Below are 12,603 nucleotides of genomic sequence, written 5' to 3'. Positions count from 1 at the left end.
TATATATATATATATATATATATATATATATATATATATATATATATAAATATTTTTTTCCCTATATAACCAGTTAGAAAATAAAAAGGCAGAGAAAACCTCCCACTTACCAGAAATAAAGAGACTTAAATATTCAGGGATAAAGTTAACTAGAAGTGCACAACACCTATAAAAGGGATATTTTAAAATACTACCAAAAAGGAACAAAGATAGACTTGAACAAATGAAAACACATCCTCTGTTCTTGGAGATGTGTTTGGGGTCATGGCAAAGGGGTCAGTTCACCTTAATTAGTTAACAGCAAAACAATATCAATAAAAATCCAACACACTTTATTTTAATGGAGTCAGACAAGTTGATACTAAATTTCATATGGAAAAATAAACATGTAAGAATAGGCAGGAACACACTAAAAGAGAAAAATTACGAATGGGATGAACTGTACTGGTCATTAAAACATATTATTAAAGTCTCTAAAATTCAACAGTGTGGTCTGTCAAAAGTAGACAAGTAGACCATGGAGCAGAATATCAATCCCAGAAAACACAAGTACATATGGATCTTGCACTGAATCCTGAGCCAGAAAAAAGAACATTAGTGAGAAAACTGGTGAATTCTAATAAAGTATGTAGTTCATAGGATTGTGTCAATGTTAATTTCCTAGTTTGATAACTGCAACAGGGGTAGTTAACATTAGGAGAAGCTGGGAGAAGGGCTTAAGAAATGTCAAGAGGAGGCTCTGTGTCACACTAATGTGGACACGAGAAGGACCATAAATCATCACCGCTCATGTTCCCTTAACTGTTCTTACTTCAATACTGACTGAACTTTTGCTTGGACTCTAAAATACACATCTTTCAAATAAATTCTATTTCATGCTGAAAACTAATACAACAAAAAGTTTTTTAAATTTTTCCATATATATATATATGTATGTATTTTTTTGAGAGGGTCATTTGAGGTATGTCATATTAATACAAATAATACTTTTATTTCTTTCATAATACTCAGTACATTAGACTTCTCTCTTTCCAAGTCATTTTTGGCAAATTATATTTTCCTTAAAAAATTATCCTCTAGCCCAAGTTTTCAAAATTATTTGCATATAGTTGGGCAAAGTATAATTTATGACTCAATCCATTTTAATGTCTCATGGTTCTACCTTATTTCACCTGTGTTCTGTTATCATTTTATCACATATTTTTTAAAATGAGCTCTATTAAAATCTATCTTCCCATTTAAAAAATTAATTTCTTATCTTTACTTTTTGTCTTTTAAAAGAGTCATTTTGCATCTTTTTCCTAATATCTTGAGCAGTGTGTTTAAATTTTTAATTTTTTTGGTACACAATATTAGGGCTATGAATTTTCTTCTAGGCACTGCTTCATTTGAATCTGATAGGAACAAGTGTATTTTTAGGTATAAAATAATGCTCTTTAATGCTTTGCAGTTCCTCTTCAATCCAAGTTCAAGAGCTTAAAAACACTTTAGATTGCAGATGGACATTGTTTTCCAGTTATATTCTATTGCATTCATATCACTAAATGCCATTGGTACTACTTCTCCATTCTGGAATTTATGTATATACAATATACAATAAATTAGGGGGAAAAGTTCATGAACACTTGAAAATAAGGTGTAGTCACTGTTTTAGGGCACAGTCTAAATATATAAAATACTTTATTTAAATGTTCCCATGTTCTAGTTTTTATCACTTGATCTGTCATGAATTGATGATTGCATTAAAATCTCTAACATTGTGTGTTTCTTCCTTATCTCCTATGGTTGGTAATATATGAATGGCTATTCTGTTATTTATGCAGGTATCTATTATATTTTCAGTGTTAAGTGCCTTCTTTCACATTATATAATGCTCTTTTTTTCTTTTAATTCTTCTTTAGTTCAACCTTTTCTGATATTAAAATCTACCACTGGTTTTCTTATTGGTTTATCTTGCTCAACCTTTCTGAACCATTCTGAATCTTACAACATGGAATTAATGTTTGATATTTTTGTCTTCTACTTATTGGTAAGTTTACTTTAATGTGACAGATTTGTTTGGCCTTATTCTAGTTTTAAAAAATAACTTATGTGGCTTGGTTGTGTATACATGTGGTTTTTTTTCTCATAATTAACAGTCTGAATTTTCCTTCTAGCAAACTATTTTAAATGCTTTTTCACAGAATCCCCTAAAATTCTCTATTTCTTAATTCCCTACTATAAGCAATGATTATTTATTCTCCCTACTATCTTAATAATGGGGCATAAAAGTCATTTTCCTATTTCTATATACAAAAGCTGCTAATTTAAATGCTGGTCAATCAGAAGCTGTTCAGCAAAAATAATGACTAAAAACACACTTATTTCACTTTTAGTTCTAGAGGACTTAGAAAACTTTGCTTACAGCATGGTACTAACGAGGTAGAAATTAAGGGTTCAGAGATTAGTGTGGGCCAGCTGAATTGGTTTTACTCTATGGATGGAGTACTTTATGCAGGCTTAAAATATCAATGACTGAAAAGGTTTAAATGGATCAACACAAATTTATTGTCACTACTGAGAAACAAACTAAAAATGCTTTACAGATAGTTAGTAACAACTTTGTTACTGAAGAACAGTATAGGAACAAGGACCATCACAATGTACATTAAATTCTACCAAAATAAGTACGTGGTTCCAAGGGAATAATCTCAGACTAGTATCATGCTAGAATATGTAAGGCAATCAGACAAGTCATGGGATAAATCTTATTCCCAATTCATTTCAATCTTAAACATATCAGTAGTTCCTACCAATAGGTGGGCTGGTTCTATTTCCCAGGGAAGTTGATCAAGGGAATGCAAACCTGTTCAGTTCTCAGTTCCAGCTTTGCACAATGGCCAAGCAGTAGCAGGGTTTCCATAACCACAGCTGAACTCAGCTGAAATACCACAGCTCTCCAAATCAACAAGCCAGCCCGCCACTACCATCTACCTCAAGCACAAGGGCCCATCGCTCCCTCTACCTCTCCCTGCTTTATATACTGGCCACACCAAAACATGTGCTGTGCTCTGAACAAAGCATGCTTCCACCCTCGGAAGACTTCAACTTCTCCATTTAACTCCTGTTCGTTGCTCGAGACTCAGAGTCATGTTTTTTTGACTCCTTCTTCTGCCCAGTTTTAATTAAAGTGCCCTCAACTGCACTGCCAAAATACTGATATTCTCCTCCCACACAAACCCCCAACATAATACTTGTTTTTCTACTCTCTTCCTCATCAGACTATGAACTTTATGAAAGCAGGAATTCCACAGTACTCAGCTCCTATTATGTATGGTTTGGCATAAAATGTATTCTTCACACATCCACTGAATAAAGAGCATTCCTAAAAGCCAAGACTTTAAGACAGCTGTTTTGCTAGCAAAGAGATGTCTAGCAAGATGTTTAACAGTCCATCACTACCATTAACAACTTGAAATACATGTCGTTCTGGCTGAGAAATCTGTTGAACCTTAGTACACAAAGGACAATACTTCTCTTTTCTGTTTTTCAGTGTCTCCCTAAGTTGCTGAGGTTGGCTTTGAACTCACAATCCTCCTACCTCAGCCTCACACGATACTAAGGTTACAAGTGTGCACCACTACACCCAGCACAGGGCAGTACTTTTTTATTGCCACAGACTTGATTTTATTGTCTTTTCCTTTGCTCTGGCCACCTTTGAAACAAAAAAAAAAAAAAAAAATGGGTTGTAATAAGACAATGTCCCAGAAATTGTCTATTTCCTTTCAATGATGTAGACAGAGAGAATGAATCCACTCACAATTAGCGGATACATAGCCTACCAGGAGCAACAAGCCAAAGGTTTAAGGGGTTTCAATAGACACCTGGCCCTGGGCCCATGACCCACAGTGTATTTCTTCCACGTATGGCCTCCAACAGTTCATTTGTATTGTGAAGAGGCAGCATAGGTACTGGTTGGGATCAGTCACTCTAATATCAAACAGATGAGCTTGAATCCAGGTAGACACTTCATAACTACAACTTTGAGCAAGTTAATCTGTAACTATTTCCTTACTTTAAAATGGATAAGTACCAACCTTAGTTGTTGAGAAATAAATGAAATGCTTATAGATGGCATATAATAATCACTTGGTAAATATTCTCCATTATCATTATTAAGGACAGCAGATAGGTTCTAGTGGTTTCAAAGGCATATATCTAAGGGACCCTAGAATATTCCCCTCTGGGGCAGCTACTCCCTTCCCTAAGAGGTTCCTGAGGAGGATTGGATTAGTGCCAGTGTTCAGCTGAATGAGGGACTAGGGCAATGACTCCAGTGGACCCGTTTTATTTGGCTGTCCCGCATGTGAGGTACCTTCCTGTGTTTAGTGCTAGTTTCCCATCCCCAGTGGAAGTTAAACACTGCAGAAGGCTTCTCACTTTCTACGGCTAGGACATGACTACTAAGCAGACCCACCTACCCTAGATATTGAATTAGAAATTAGTAATTTGAAGGAGCCAGGTACACATAAGGTCCCTTCTGAATGGAACCCCTACATGTCCAGGGCAGCATGCAGAGATGGCCAAGCGGGAGGGCCAGTGTCTAAAACCCCAGTAAGTCACAAGTGAAAAGAGCATGTGATGGGGGAGGGTACTGTTCAAGCCTGACTTTTCATGAATAGCAGCTCTACCCTCTAGTCTACAGGGTAATCTCTTAGATTCTAATCTGATTAGCAAATCCTACCTTATGATTTGGAGAAACTCCTGGGCAGGATGGGCACTTGTAAAGAAGCATAGGAGACCCTGAATATGCTTTCCTCAAAGCTTACAATAATTATTAATGAATCTAAGTGCCTCATTCTAAACCCATGCTTTAAGTTGATGCACTAAGGTGGTAGGGCAAAGGAATTCATTAGCCTATGGACATCAATTAAAATAACAGGTAGAATCAGAGACAAGACATCCAGTCTGTGCTGGACTCACCTACCAACCAATCTGCCTGCTTGTGCAAATTGGAGAAAGTGCAAACCACTTCCTTCTAAAATTCTTCCTTTTCTGACCTTGCTCCCGATAAAGAAAGTAGTCTAACACCACCAGCATCATAAAGATCAACCCAAGGACTAAATATTCACAGTGAAAAGTTACTGCTGAACCCAGCAAGAACAACTTCAATGGTGACAAGGGTAACAGGCAGGTTTTATAGTAGTTCTCGGCCCTTGCTGCAGTTTCTAAAAGAATAGTCTGTTCCCTCTTTCTCTGATATAATTGGTCCAGTTGGGGAATTCAACTTTTATTAATGCTCTCCAGGTGATCCCCATATGCACCTGGGGTTAAAAAAAACCCACTGCTTCAGTGGACTGCAGAATGAGTGGACTCATAGGTAAGGGTGGTATACTTCGTGGTCTTCAATGGTAGCAGGGGTTCAGAGCTGAGGAATTTTTGTTTGAAGAGAGTCTTTTAACACATTAGAATGTAAAGCTGTGTGTGAGTGGAGAGGCTGTAGCCAGAGTGAGAGTGCAAGGGGTAGAAAAGGGTTCTCCTGGGCAAGATGGGCACTTGTAAGAACAGGCGAAGACATGTGCATGGGAGGACGAGTGAGCAAGAAGTGCTGCCTAGTGCTGCCTCAGAGAAGGTGGAGGTAACAAGGATTTGGAATGGCTGTGTAAAAGCTCCTACCAACAGGAGAGGGGTTGACTGAGATTAAAAACGGAGCAATCCAATCTCAATCACCATGATTTGGGGGCGGCATCAGTTTGCTTGGTCATAAAATTTCTTCCATGGACTACCAGGAGGAACAAGATATAGAATCTATACACAGTAAAGCAGGTTGATTTTAAGTTAAACCTACCACGGCCATTTTAAAGTTTTCTAATATTTGCTTTCACTTTTCCAATGAAAAATATTTGACTGAACAGGCTGCAAGGGTCACAACTTTCAGAGAATGAAAACATTAATCTACATAATTCATATCGTAAGGGGCTTCTTGATAATTTCTAGTAAAACTGAGTATTTCTGGCCAGAGGTAGTTTTAACTGATCTTTAAGGAGGAAAAGAAAAATTGGTGTAGACTGCAACAATTGAAATGACATTTAAACAACTCATCATAAACACCTAAGGAAACATATTACAGAACTCCTAGTACATCTCTGCAAATACAAGAACTCCTTAGCCACACATTATCTTCTGAAAGGGGACTTGGTTTCCTAGGCTTTGGCAACAAGCTAGGATCCAGCCTAATTACTAAAAATAAAATAGAAAAATGGTCATTAAGTCTTTTCGAAGCTTTAAGATTACAGTATCATTCTGAAATGTTGAATCCAGAGTCAGACAACAGAAATAGCATGATATTGCTGTTAAGTTTCCAACCCCTGAAGACTCAACTAGCTGCAATGTAAAACAAAGACAAAAGAATGTTAATGGAATTGTGGAAAACTCATTTTTGTATGCTCTGAGGTACTGAGATAAAGCATCAGCAGATGATTACCAAAAACTGAACAGATATTGATTATATGTATGCAATGTACCCTAGGAGTTTTTTCCTTCCTTTTTTTTTTTTTTTGGTACCAAGGATTGAACCCAGGGGCACTTAACTAGGAAGCCACATCCTCAGTCCTTTGTTAAGTCTGGCTTTGAACTTGCTATCCTCCTGACTCAGCGTTCTGAGTCACTGAGATACAGGCATGCACCACCACACCCAGCCAACTTTTTCATTTTTATAAGCCACACTTTAAAGGATTCATCATTATCATGCTGGATACGTGATATTCCCTTGAAACTAAGATTTAATGAACAAATATGTTAAACCAATAAGTGGTAGTATCTTATACAAATAATGCTTTTACTATGAATTGTGAAAATGACTATCATTCAAAGGCTAAAAATCTACTGCTATATTTATACCCATTTAAAAAAGGTTATTTCCGTCCACCTGAATATGGCCTTGATGCCATTCTCCTCCATATCATCCTTTCTCGATATTTCCAATCTTTCAAGTGCTCGTGGAGGAAAAAACATGGGAAATGAAGACATGAATAATTTCTGCAAAGCAGCATACACAAAACATCCCTTTACTTATACAGGGAAGAAAAGAGCGCCTCAGAGCTTAGGCACCATTTAAAACATTTCATTGTGGCAAAGCCTGTGGTTCTCAGATGTTGGCATGCACAGGAAGGCAAGCTAAAGGCTTGCTGGGCTAATCCTGTTTTTGATTCAGTAGGTCTGGCAATGAAAACAAAATCTAGGGACCATACTCTGAGAACCTCTGCTCTATGCATCTCCCCTTCTCCTTTTGCCTTCCCACATCTTTATCTCGCCAAGATGAGATGGTCAGTGAATATAAGAATGTTTTAATATTACATCAGGATCTTCCAATACTATACTTTAGAAATTTCTTAGTCACCAAATCTGACCATTGTGCTAAATGATTTACACAAAATTTTTTTCTTTTGACCATAATCTGTTTTACCTGGCTTATTAAAAATCTTATAATCCACACTCCAACAACATTGCTCATCATCTTTATTTTGCTATCATAGTGATGTTTCCAGGAGAACACATCTGTGTCCTTTGTTTAGTGCCTGGTGGTAGAACTTAACATTTTCCTCACCTTTGCCTTCTATTGTAGTTTTCTTTTCTTTTTATTTTTTTAAAATATTATTTTAGTTATACTTGGACACAATACCTTTATTTTATTTATTCATTTCTATGTGGTGCTGAGGATCAAACCCAGCGCCTCACACATGCTAGGCGAGTGCTCTACCAGTGAGCCCCAACCTCAGCCCCTCTATTGTAGTTTTCTGATGGATTAGGAACTCCACTGACCATTGCCTGCAAGAGTAATTCTGCTAAGAGGAATAAGAGATAAGGAAATACTGACAAGTAAAATTGGCAGCTCAAGCATCAGCAAAGAAAGCAGCCGACAAGAGCAAATTATCCCCGCCACCATCCCACAACCCATGACCCATCTAAACTATATCTCAACCAGATCGCATCCACAGCTGCTAGTGTAAGCCACTCTGCTCTCAGCTCAGGTAAGATTCACAAGACACGGGACACTGCATATAGCTTCTAATGTGGAGACTTTCACACGGCCTTCACCCCCAGGAAGTGGGGGTAGGAAACTGTGGCTTGGAACCACAGTAATGAAAACCAAAGAAAGCAAAGACCTAAAATGAATTATGCATCACCAGGAACCTTCACCCAGAGCCCAAGTGAAGCACCCAGCACATCAGCGAAGACTGAACCAGTCTAGCTCCTTTGTTGCAACACTTGCTTTCTCAACTCCAAGTGGCTTCAGGGATAACTCAGCAGCATCAGAACTTTCTGGGCCAAGGGAGAATGATATATAGCTATGTGCATAGCATCTCTAATCCCGAAATGCAGAGCTATGTCAGATTAAACTATCTGAGATTCTTAACTAGTATAATTACTGGTCTAGGTGTTGAGCTTTACTTAACAAAGTATGCCAACCACAAGCATAGCAGATTAAGCTTTACTTCAGCTTTGGGTCATTTGGCTGCAAGAATTAGCTTGCTTGGAGCCTATTTCACAGCCCAAAAAAACAGTATTATCTGAAATCTGTAACTGAAATTGATTTCTAAAAAACTCAAGGCTAAATGTGGCCTATTTTCCAACCACCTACCACTCAGTAAAAATTATATTCTGCCTCCTCCACATTTGGAAACATGTAAACAGCTACTAATTTCCTCTTCTCATCAAGCCTTACCAAAAAGTGAAACAGAGTTTTGATACAAATTAAGTTTTTCCTTTAAAATATTGCATCGGAGAAACAATGTGAAATTCCCCTAAACTCATAAGTAAAACTTACTTTTTTATGAATGGTCCTCATGCAAGTGGATAATGTCTTGACTTCTGCCCATTGTGGAACACACATAAGAGCAGAGTTCAGAGAATTTGTGTAGCCAGACCCAGAAATAAAAACCATGAAACTCAGCTTCAGTTATACTTTTGATCAGATCAAACATGTGAGCTCATGATTATTCTCAAAGTATGTTCTGCTTTCATTTTTTTTCAAAACTGATTACAAAATCTGATTTTGAAACTACATCTTTTCTCAAAAGGCAACAGATTAGTCTTAATTTATAACATATATTAAAATTTAAGATTTAAAATACACTTGATTCCATGGCGAGCCTCTGGCATTGGTTAATACAAAAAAACAAGCAGAATAAGTTGATTAATAATTTTGCATGAACATTCAGCACCTTAAAATGAGAAGCACAATTTGCCACCCTGTACTGGAAAGTATTTGTGTGCTTAAATTTCTATTCTCACAGTCAACTAATTTTATCTTCCCATTTATTACAGGTAGATGTTGCATTCTTGAGTGAGTGCTGTTGAAAGTATTCAAACTGTATAGCAAAGCATGCCCAAGAAAGATGATAAACATTCATGGCAAACTGTTTCATAAACATGGGTCTAAGACTGATTATTTGGGTCTACAAAGGAAAAAACAGATTATAACCCAAGGGAGAAAAGTCTGAAACTATGGAATTTTAGTCCTGGCTTAGTCATGTGATAGGCAAGTCACTCAACTCCATGACTGTTTTCATCTCTGTAAAATGGCATAACTTCACAGAGATGTTTAAAATGTAAATAAGGCTGCATATATAAATTATTTTAAATCATAGGTAGAAAGGTAGGCAACATGTCATTAAAAAAAGATGCTGGAACACCTTTGCACCTGAACTGTAGAGGTCTTACCAGGTCATGACATGACCAATCTCTGCATGAATCACAGAGCTTGGCACTAACAAAAAAAAAAAAGTTATATCCACAGATTTCTCCCTTAAATCAAACTATGTAGGTTGGATTAATGTGCCTCTGGCCACTATGGGGAGACTGCACACGGCCACAAAACCTACCTTCTTCATTAAGAAAATTCAGCAGTGCCATTTTATATCCAACAGACATTACATTCTCTATATTTCTTGAGTATAGCCTTAGACTTCTGTCGGTACACTCACTCCTGCCTGAGAGCCAGGGATGATTCCCAGGGTGCTGGGCTGGCTTCAGTCATTCCAAGAACTCCACCAGCCCCTCCCTCATTTTCCTTGTTATGGTTAACTGTCATGTTCTCAGTCTTACATAAAGTGCTATGTAAACTCATCTTCAAGTTCCCCTTTTCAACTAGATTCATACCCGTCCACCTGCCCACCTCATTCACCAAGAGTTTCTACTGAAAGAACAACAATTTTTAAAGGGTACACAATAAAACAACCCACTATTACATTCTGTGTGGGAGGAAGAGAGAATCACACTTTGGGGGAAGGAGGTGCTGCTCCACTCAGCACCTCTTTTTAAGACAGAAAATATCCAGGTGCTGGGGTGGATGGATGCTCCTCTCCCATGTGACCATAGCGGTGAGCATTTAACAAACAGTCTCCATGTATTTCAGAGTAAAAACACTCAATTCGTACAAAAAAAAGAGCCCTTCTGTCAACCAGGCCCCTGAATGACACTCTTGATAATACTTTTTGAGAAACTGTGGCTTTTCTCCAGTAGCTCCAGGCAATCACTTATTCCTCATTTTGACAAAGTAGATTCCAACTTCAGGCACAACTGTATATCTACCTCTGCATGCAGCTGAGCCGTCATAAACACGCCAACTATAAAGGTATGTCAAAAAGACTCTTTTTCTCACCAAAGCATGGCCCCGAAAAGCCATAATTATAATAGAGTATAAATTTCTGCTATAGGTTACTGACTTATAACACTAGCAATAAAGTCCAACTTAGAACATAAAGGCTTACACTGTAACATGAAGTAGACACAATTCATGACTATTTTAAGTTTGCTGTATACCTAAACCATCTTCCTCATCTTTAAGTATGGATACGTCCTCTTTCACTAAAACATAAACTTTGAAGATGAGGTGAAGTACCATGCAGCTGCTGCTGATCCCATTAGATCATCTGCAGAAAAACTGAAGTTCCCAACGGCCACACTGCTGGTGTCTCTTTTTAGAACATGACAGATACAGCTTATTGGCACGCTGAATGAATCAAGACCTGGCTCCAAGGTGAACCTAATCTCCTGCAAACACAATTCCATTCAGGAATGTGGAACTGGCTGCAAATTTGGGACTTCATCAAGTGATATTAAAAGCTCTTCACAAAAGGTATGCAAAAGCAGTTATCAGTTTTTCAAGAACAAAGACATACCTGCAAAAAAGGCAACAGCTCTGTAAATGGAGCTATAGGTAAATGGTGGGATAGCAATAATGTACCAGATGGGGCATAATAGGATGACCTTTTTTTTTTTTTCTTTTTTTTCTCTTTACATTGTTGCCTCAATACTTCACTAGCTTAAAAAAAAAAAGATTCCCACAACATGATTTTCTAAGAGTTTGCAGCTGTGTGAGGAGTCGTCCATCCCGGTGATAAAAAGACTGGAAAGGACTACACGTTAGGAAGGCTAATGCTTCTTTCAACACCAAGTCAGCTCCAGGTGGGTGAACAGTGCTCTCTAGCTGCATCCAGGACTCTTTTCTTGTGGCATTTTAAAAAATGTAGCTGTAATTGAGTCAGTGGCTTTCTCTGTGGCAGAGGTCCTGACCAACCACTCAGGGTGTGGAGTCTTCTGGGCTTGTGCTGCTGGTGTGGCTGGCTCCATCACATCCAAGTGAACTGGGTGCAACAATAAAAGCAACAAGGAAAACAATCAAGGGGAGACAAAACAGAATGAGAAATCAGAATGAAAAATATTTGGAAATAAAATTTTTTTAATCCTTACATTTCGTGTCCTGTTAACCAAGTGGCCCCATAAAGTTTTTTCCTTCATTCATTCACTCACTCAATTCATGCATATGTACATTCATTCCATTTTGAAACAAAGCCTAACTTGCTGAGGCTGGCCTCAGTCTTGTGATGCTTCTGTCTCAGCCTTTTGGTTTCAAGTAGCTGATATTACAGGCATGTGCCAAGGTAACTGGCTCTTTTTTCTTTATGGAAACCAAAAGGCAAGTAAAACCTGAAAAGAAAAATGGGTTTAACTGAACCAATTAATAAATTGGGCAGTACAGATTCATAGTGTAGTAAACATCACTTATTGAACACTTAAGTGCCAGGCACTATATATCTCTAAATACTGAACACTCATGACACTATTTCTTAATGCAAACTCTCAGAAGTATAAATAATCACTTCCATTTTCTGGATCAAGAAACTGAGGCATGGAGAGATCACATAACTTGTTCAGTAATTCAACAAAACTGGTTAAGTAGCAACAGATACTTGATCTACATCCTGTGCTCTTTATGCCATACCTCAGGCCACCACTCACTCCATTGAGAACAAATATAAAAAAATACAGTAAAGTTTAAATTTTACCCTATCACTCAATAATCCTACTCTCAGAAATGTAACCTAGAATAGTAATTTTCAAATGTGAATCGAAAAATTAACTTAATGGGTCATGACCAGTATTCCCTTTTTCTTTCCTCAGTGAAAAAAAAGAAAATATCAGAACATACCCTGAATTTATTTCAGATTTACATGTACATCACAAACATATTCAAACACAAATTTTTTACTACAGTCAATAAATATAAAAGCATCTTGAAAGCTCTTACTTTACAGCACATACATAAAAGTTTTTAAAATC

General features: G+C 37.4%; 1 protein-coding gene across 4 annotated transcripts in view; it reads right to left on the bottom strand.

The window, feature by feature from the left end:
• Positions 1-315: 315 nt before the first annotated feature.
• The window catches only part of Gpatch2l (G-patch domain containing 2 like), a 58,791-nt gene continuing 46,503 nt past the window's right edge, over positions 316-12,603 (bottom strand). For all 4 annotated transcript variants that reach the window (XM_015494214.2, XM_048799055.1, XM_048799056.1 and 1 more), the window contains one exon: positions 316-11,627. In XM_015494214.2, coding sequence (XP_015349700.1) covers positions 11,467-11,627 — 161 coding nt within the window. In that variant the 3' untranslated portion in view covers positions 316-11,466. The remainder of the gene's footprint in view (positions 11,628-12,603) is intronic.

Source organism: Marmota marmota, unplaced genomic scaffold, assembly GCF_001458135.2.
Source record: "Marmota marmota marmota unplaced genomic scaffold, marMar, whole genome shotgun sequence".
In the NCBI taxonomy this organism is placed as follows: domain Eukaryota; kingdom Metazoa; phylum Chordata; class Mammalia; order Rodentia; family Sciuridae; genus Marmota; species Marmota marmota.
The sequence above is the reverse complement of the archived record's forward strand: the minus strand, read 5'-3'. Positions and strand labels throughout refer to the sequence as shown.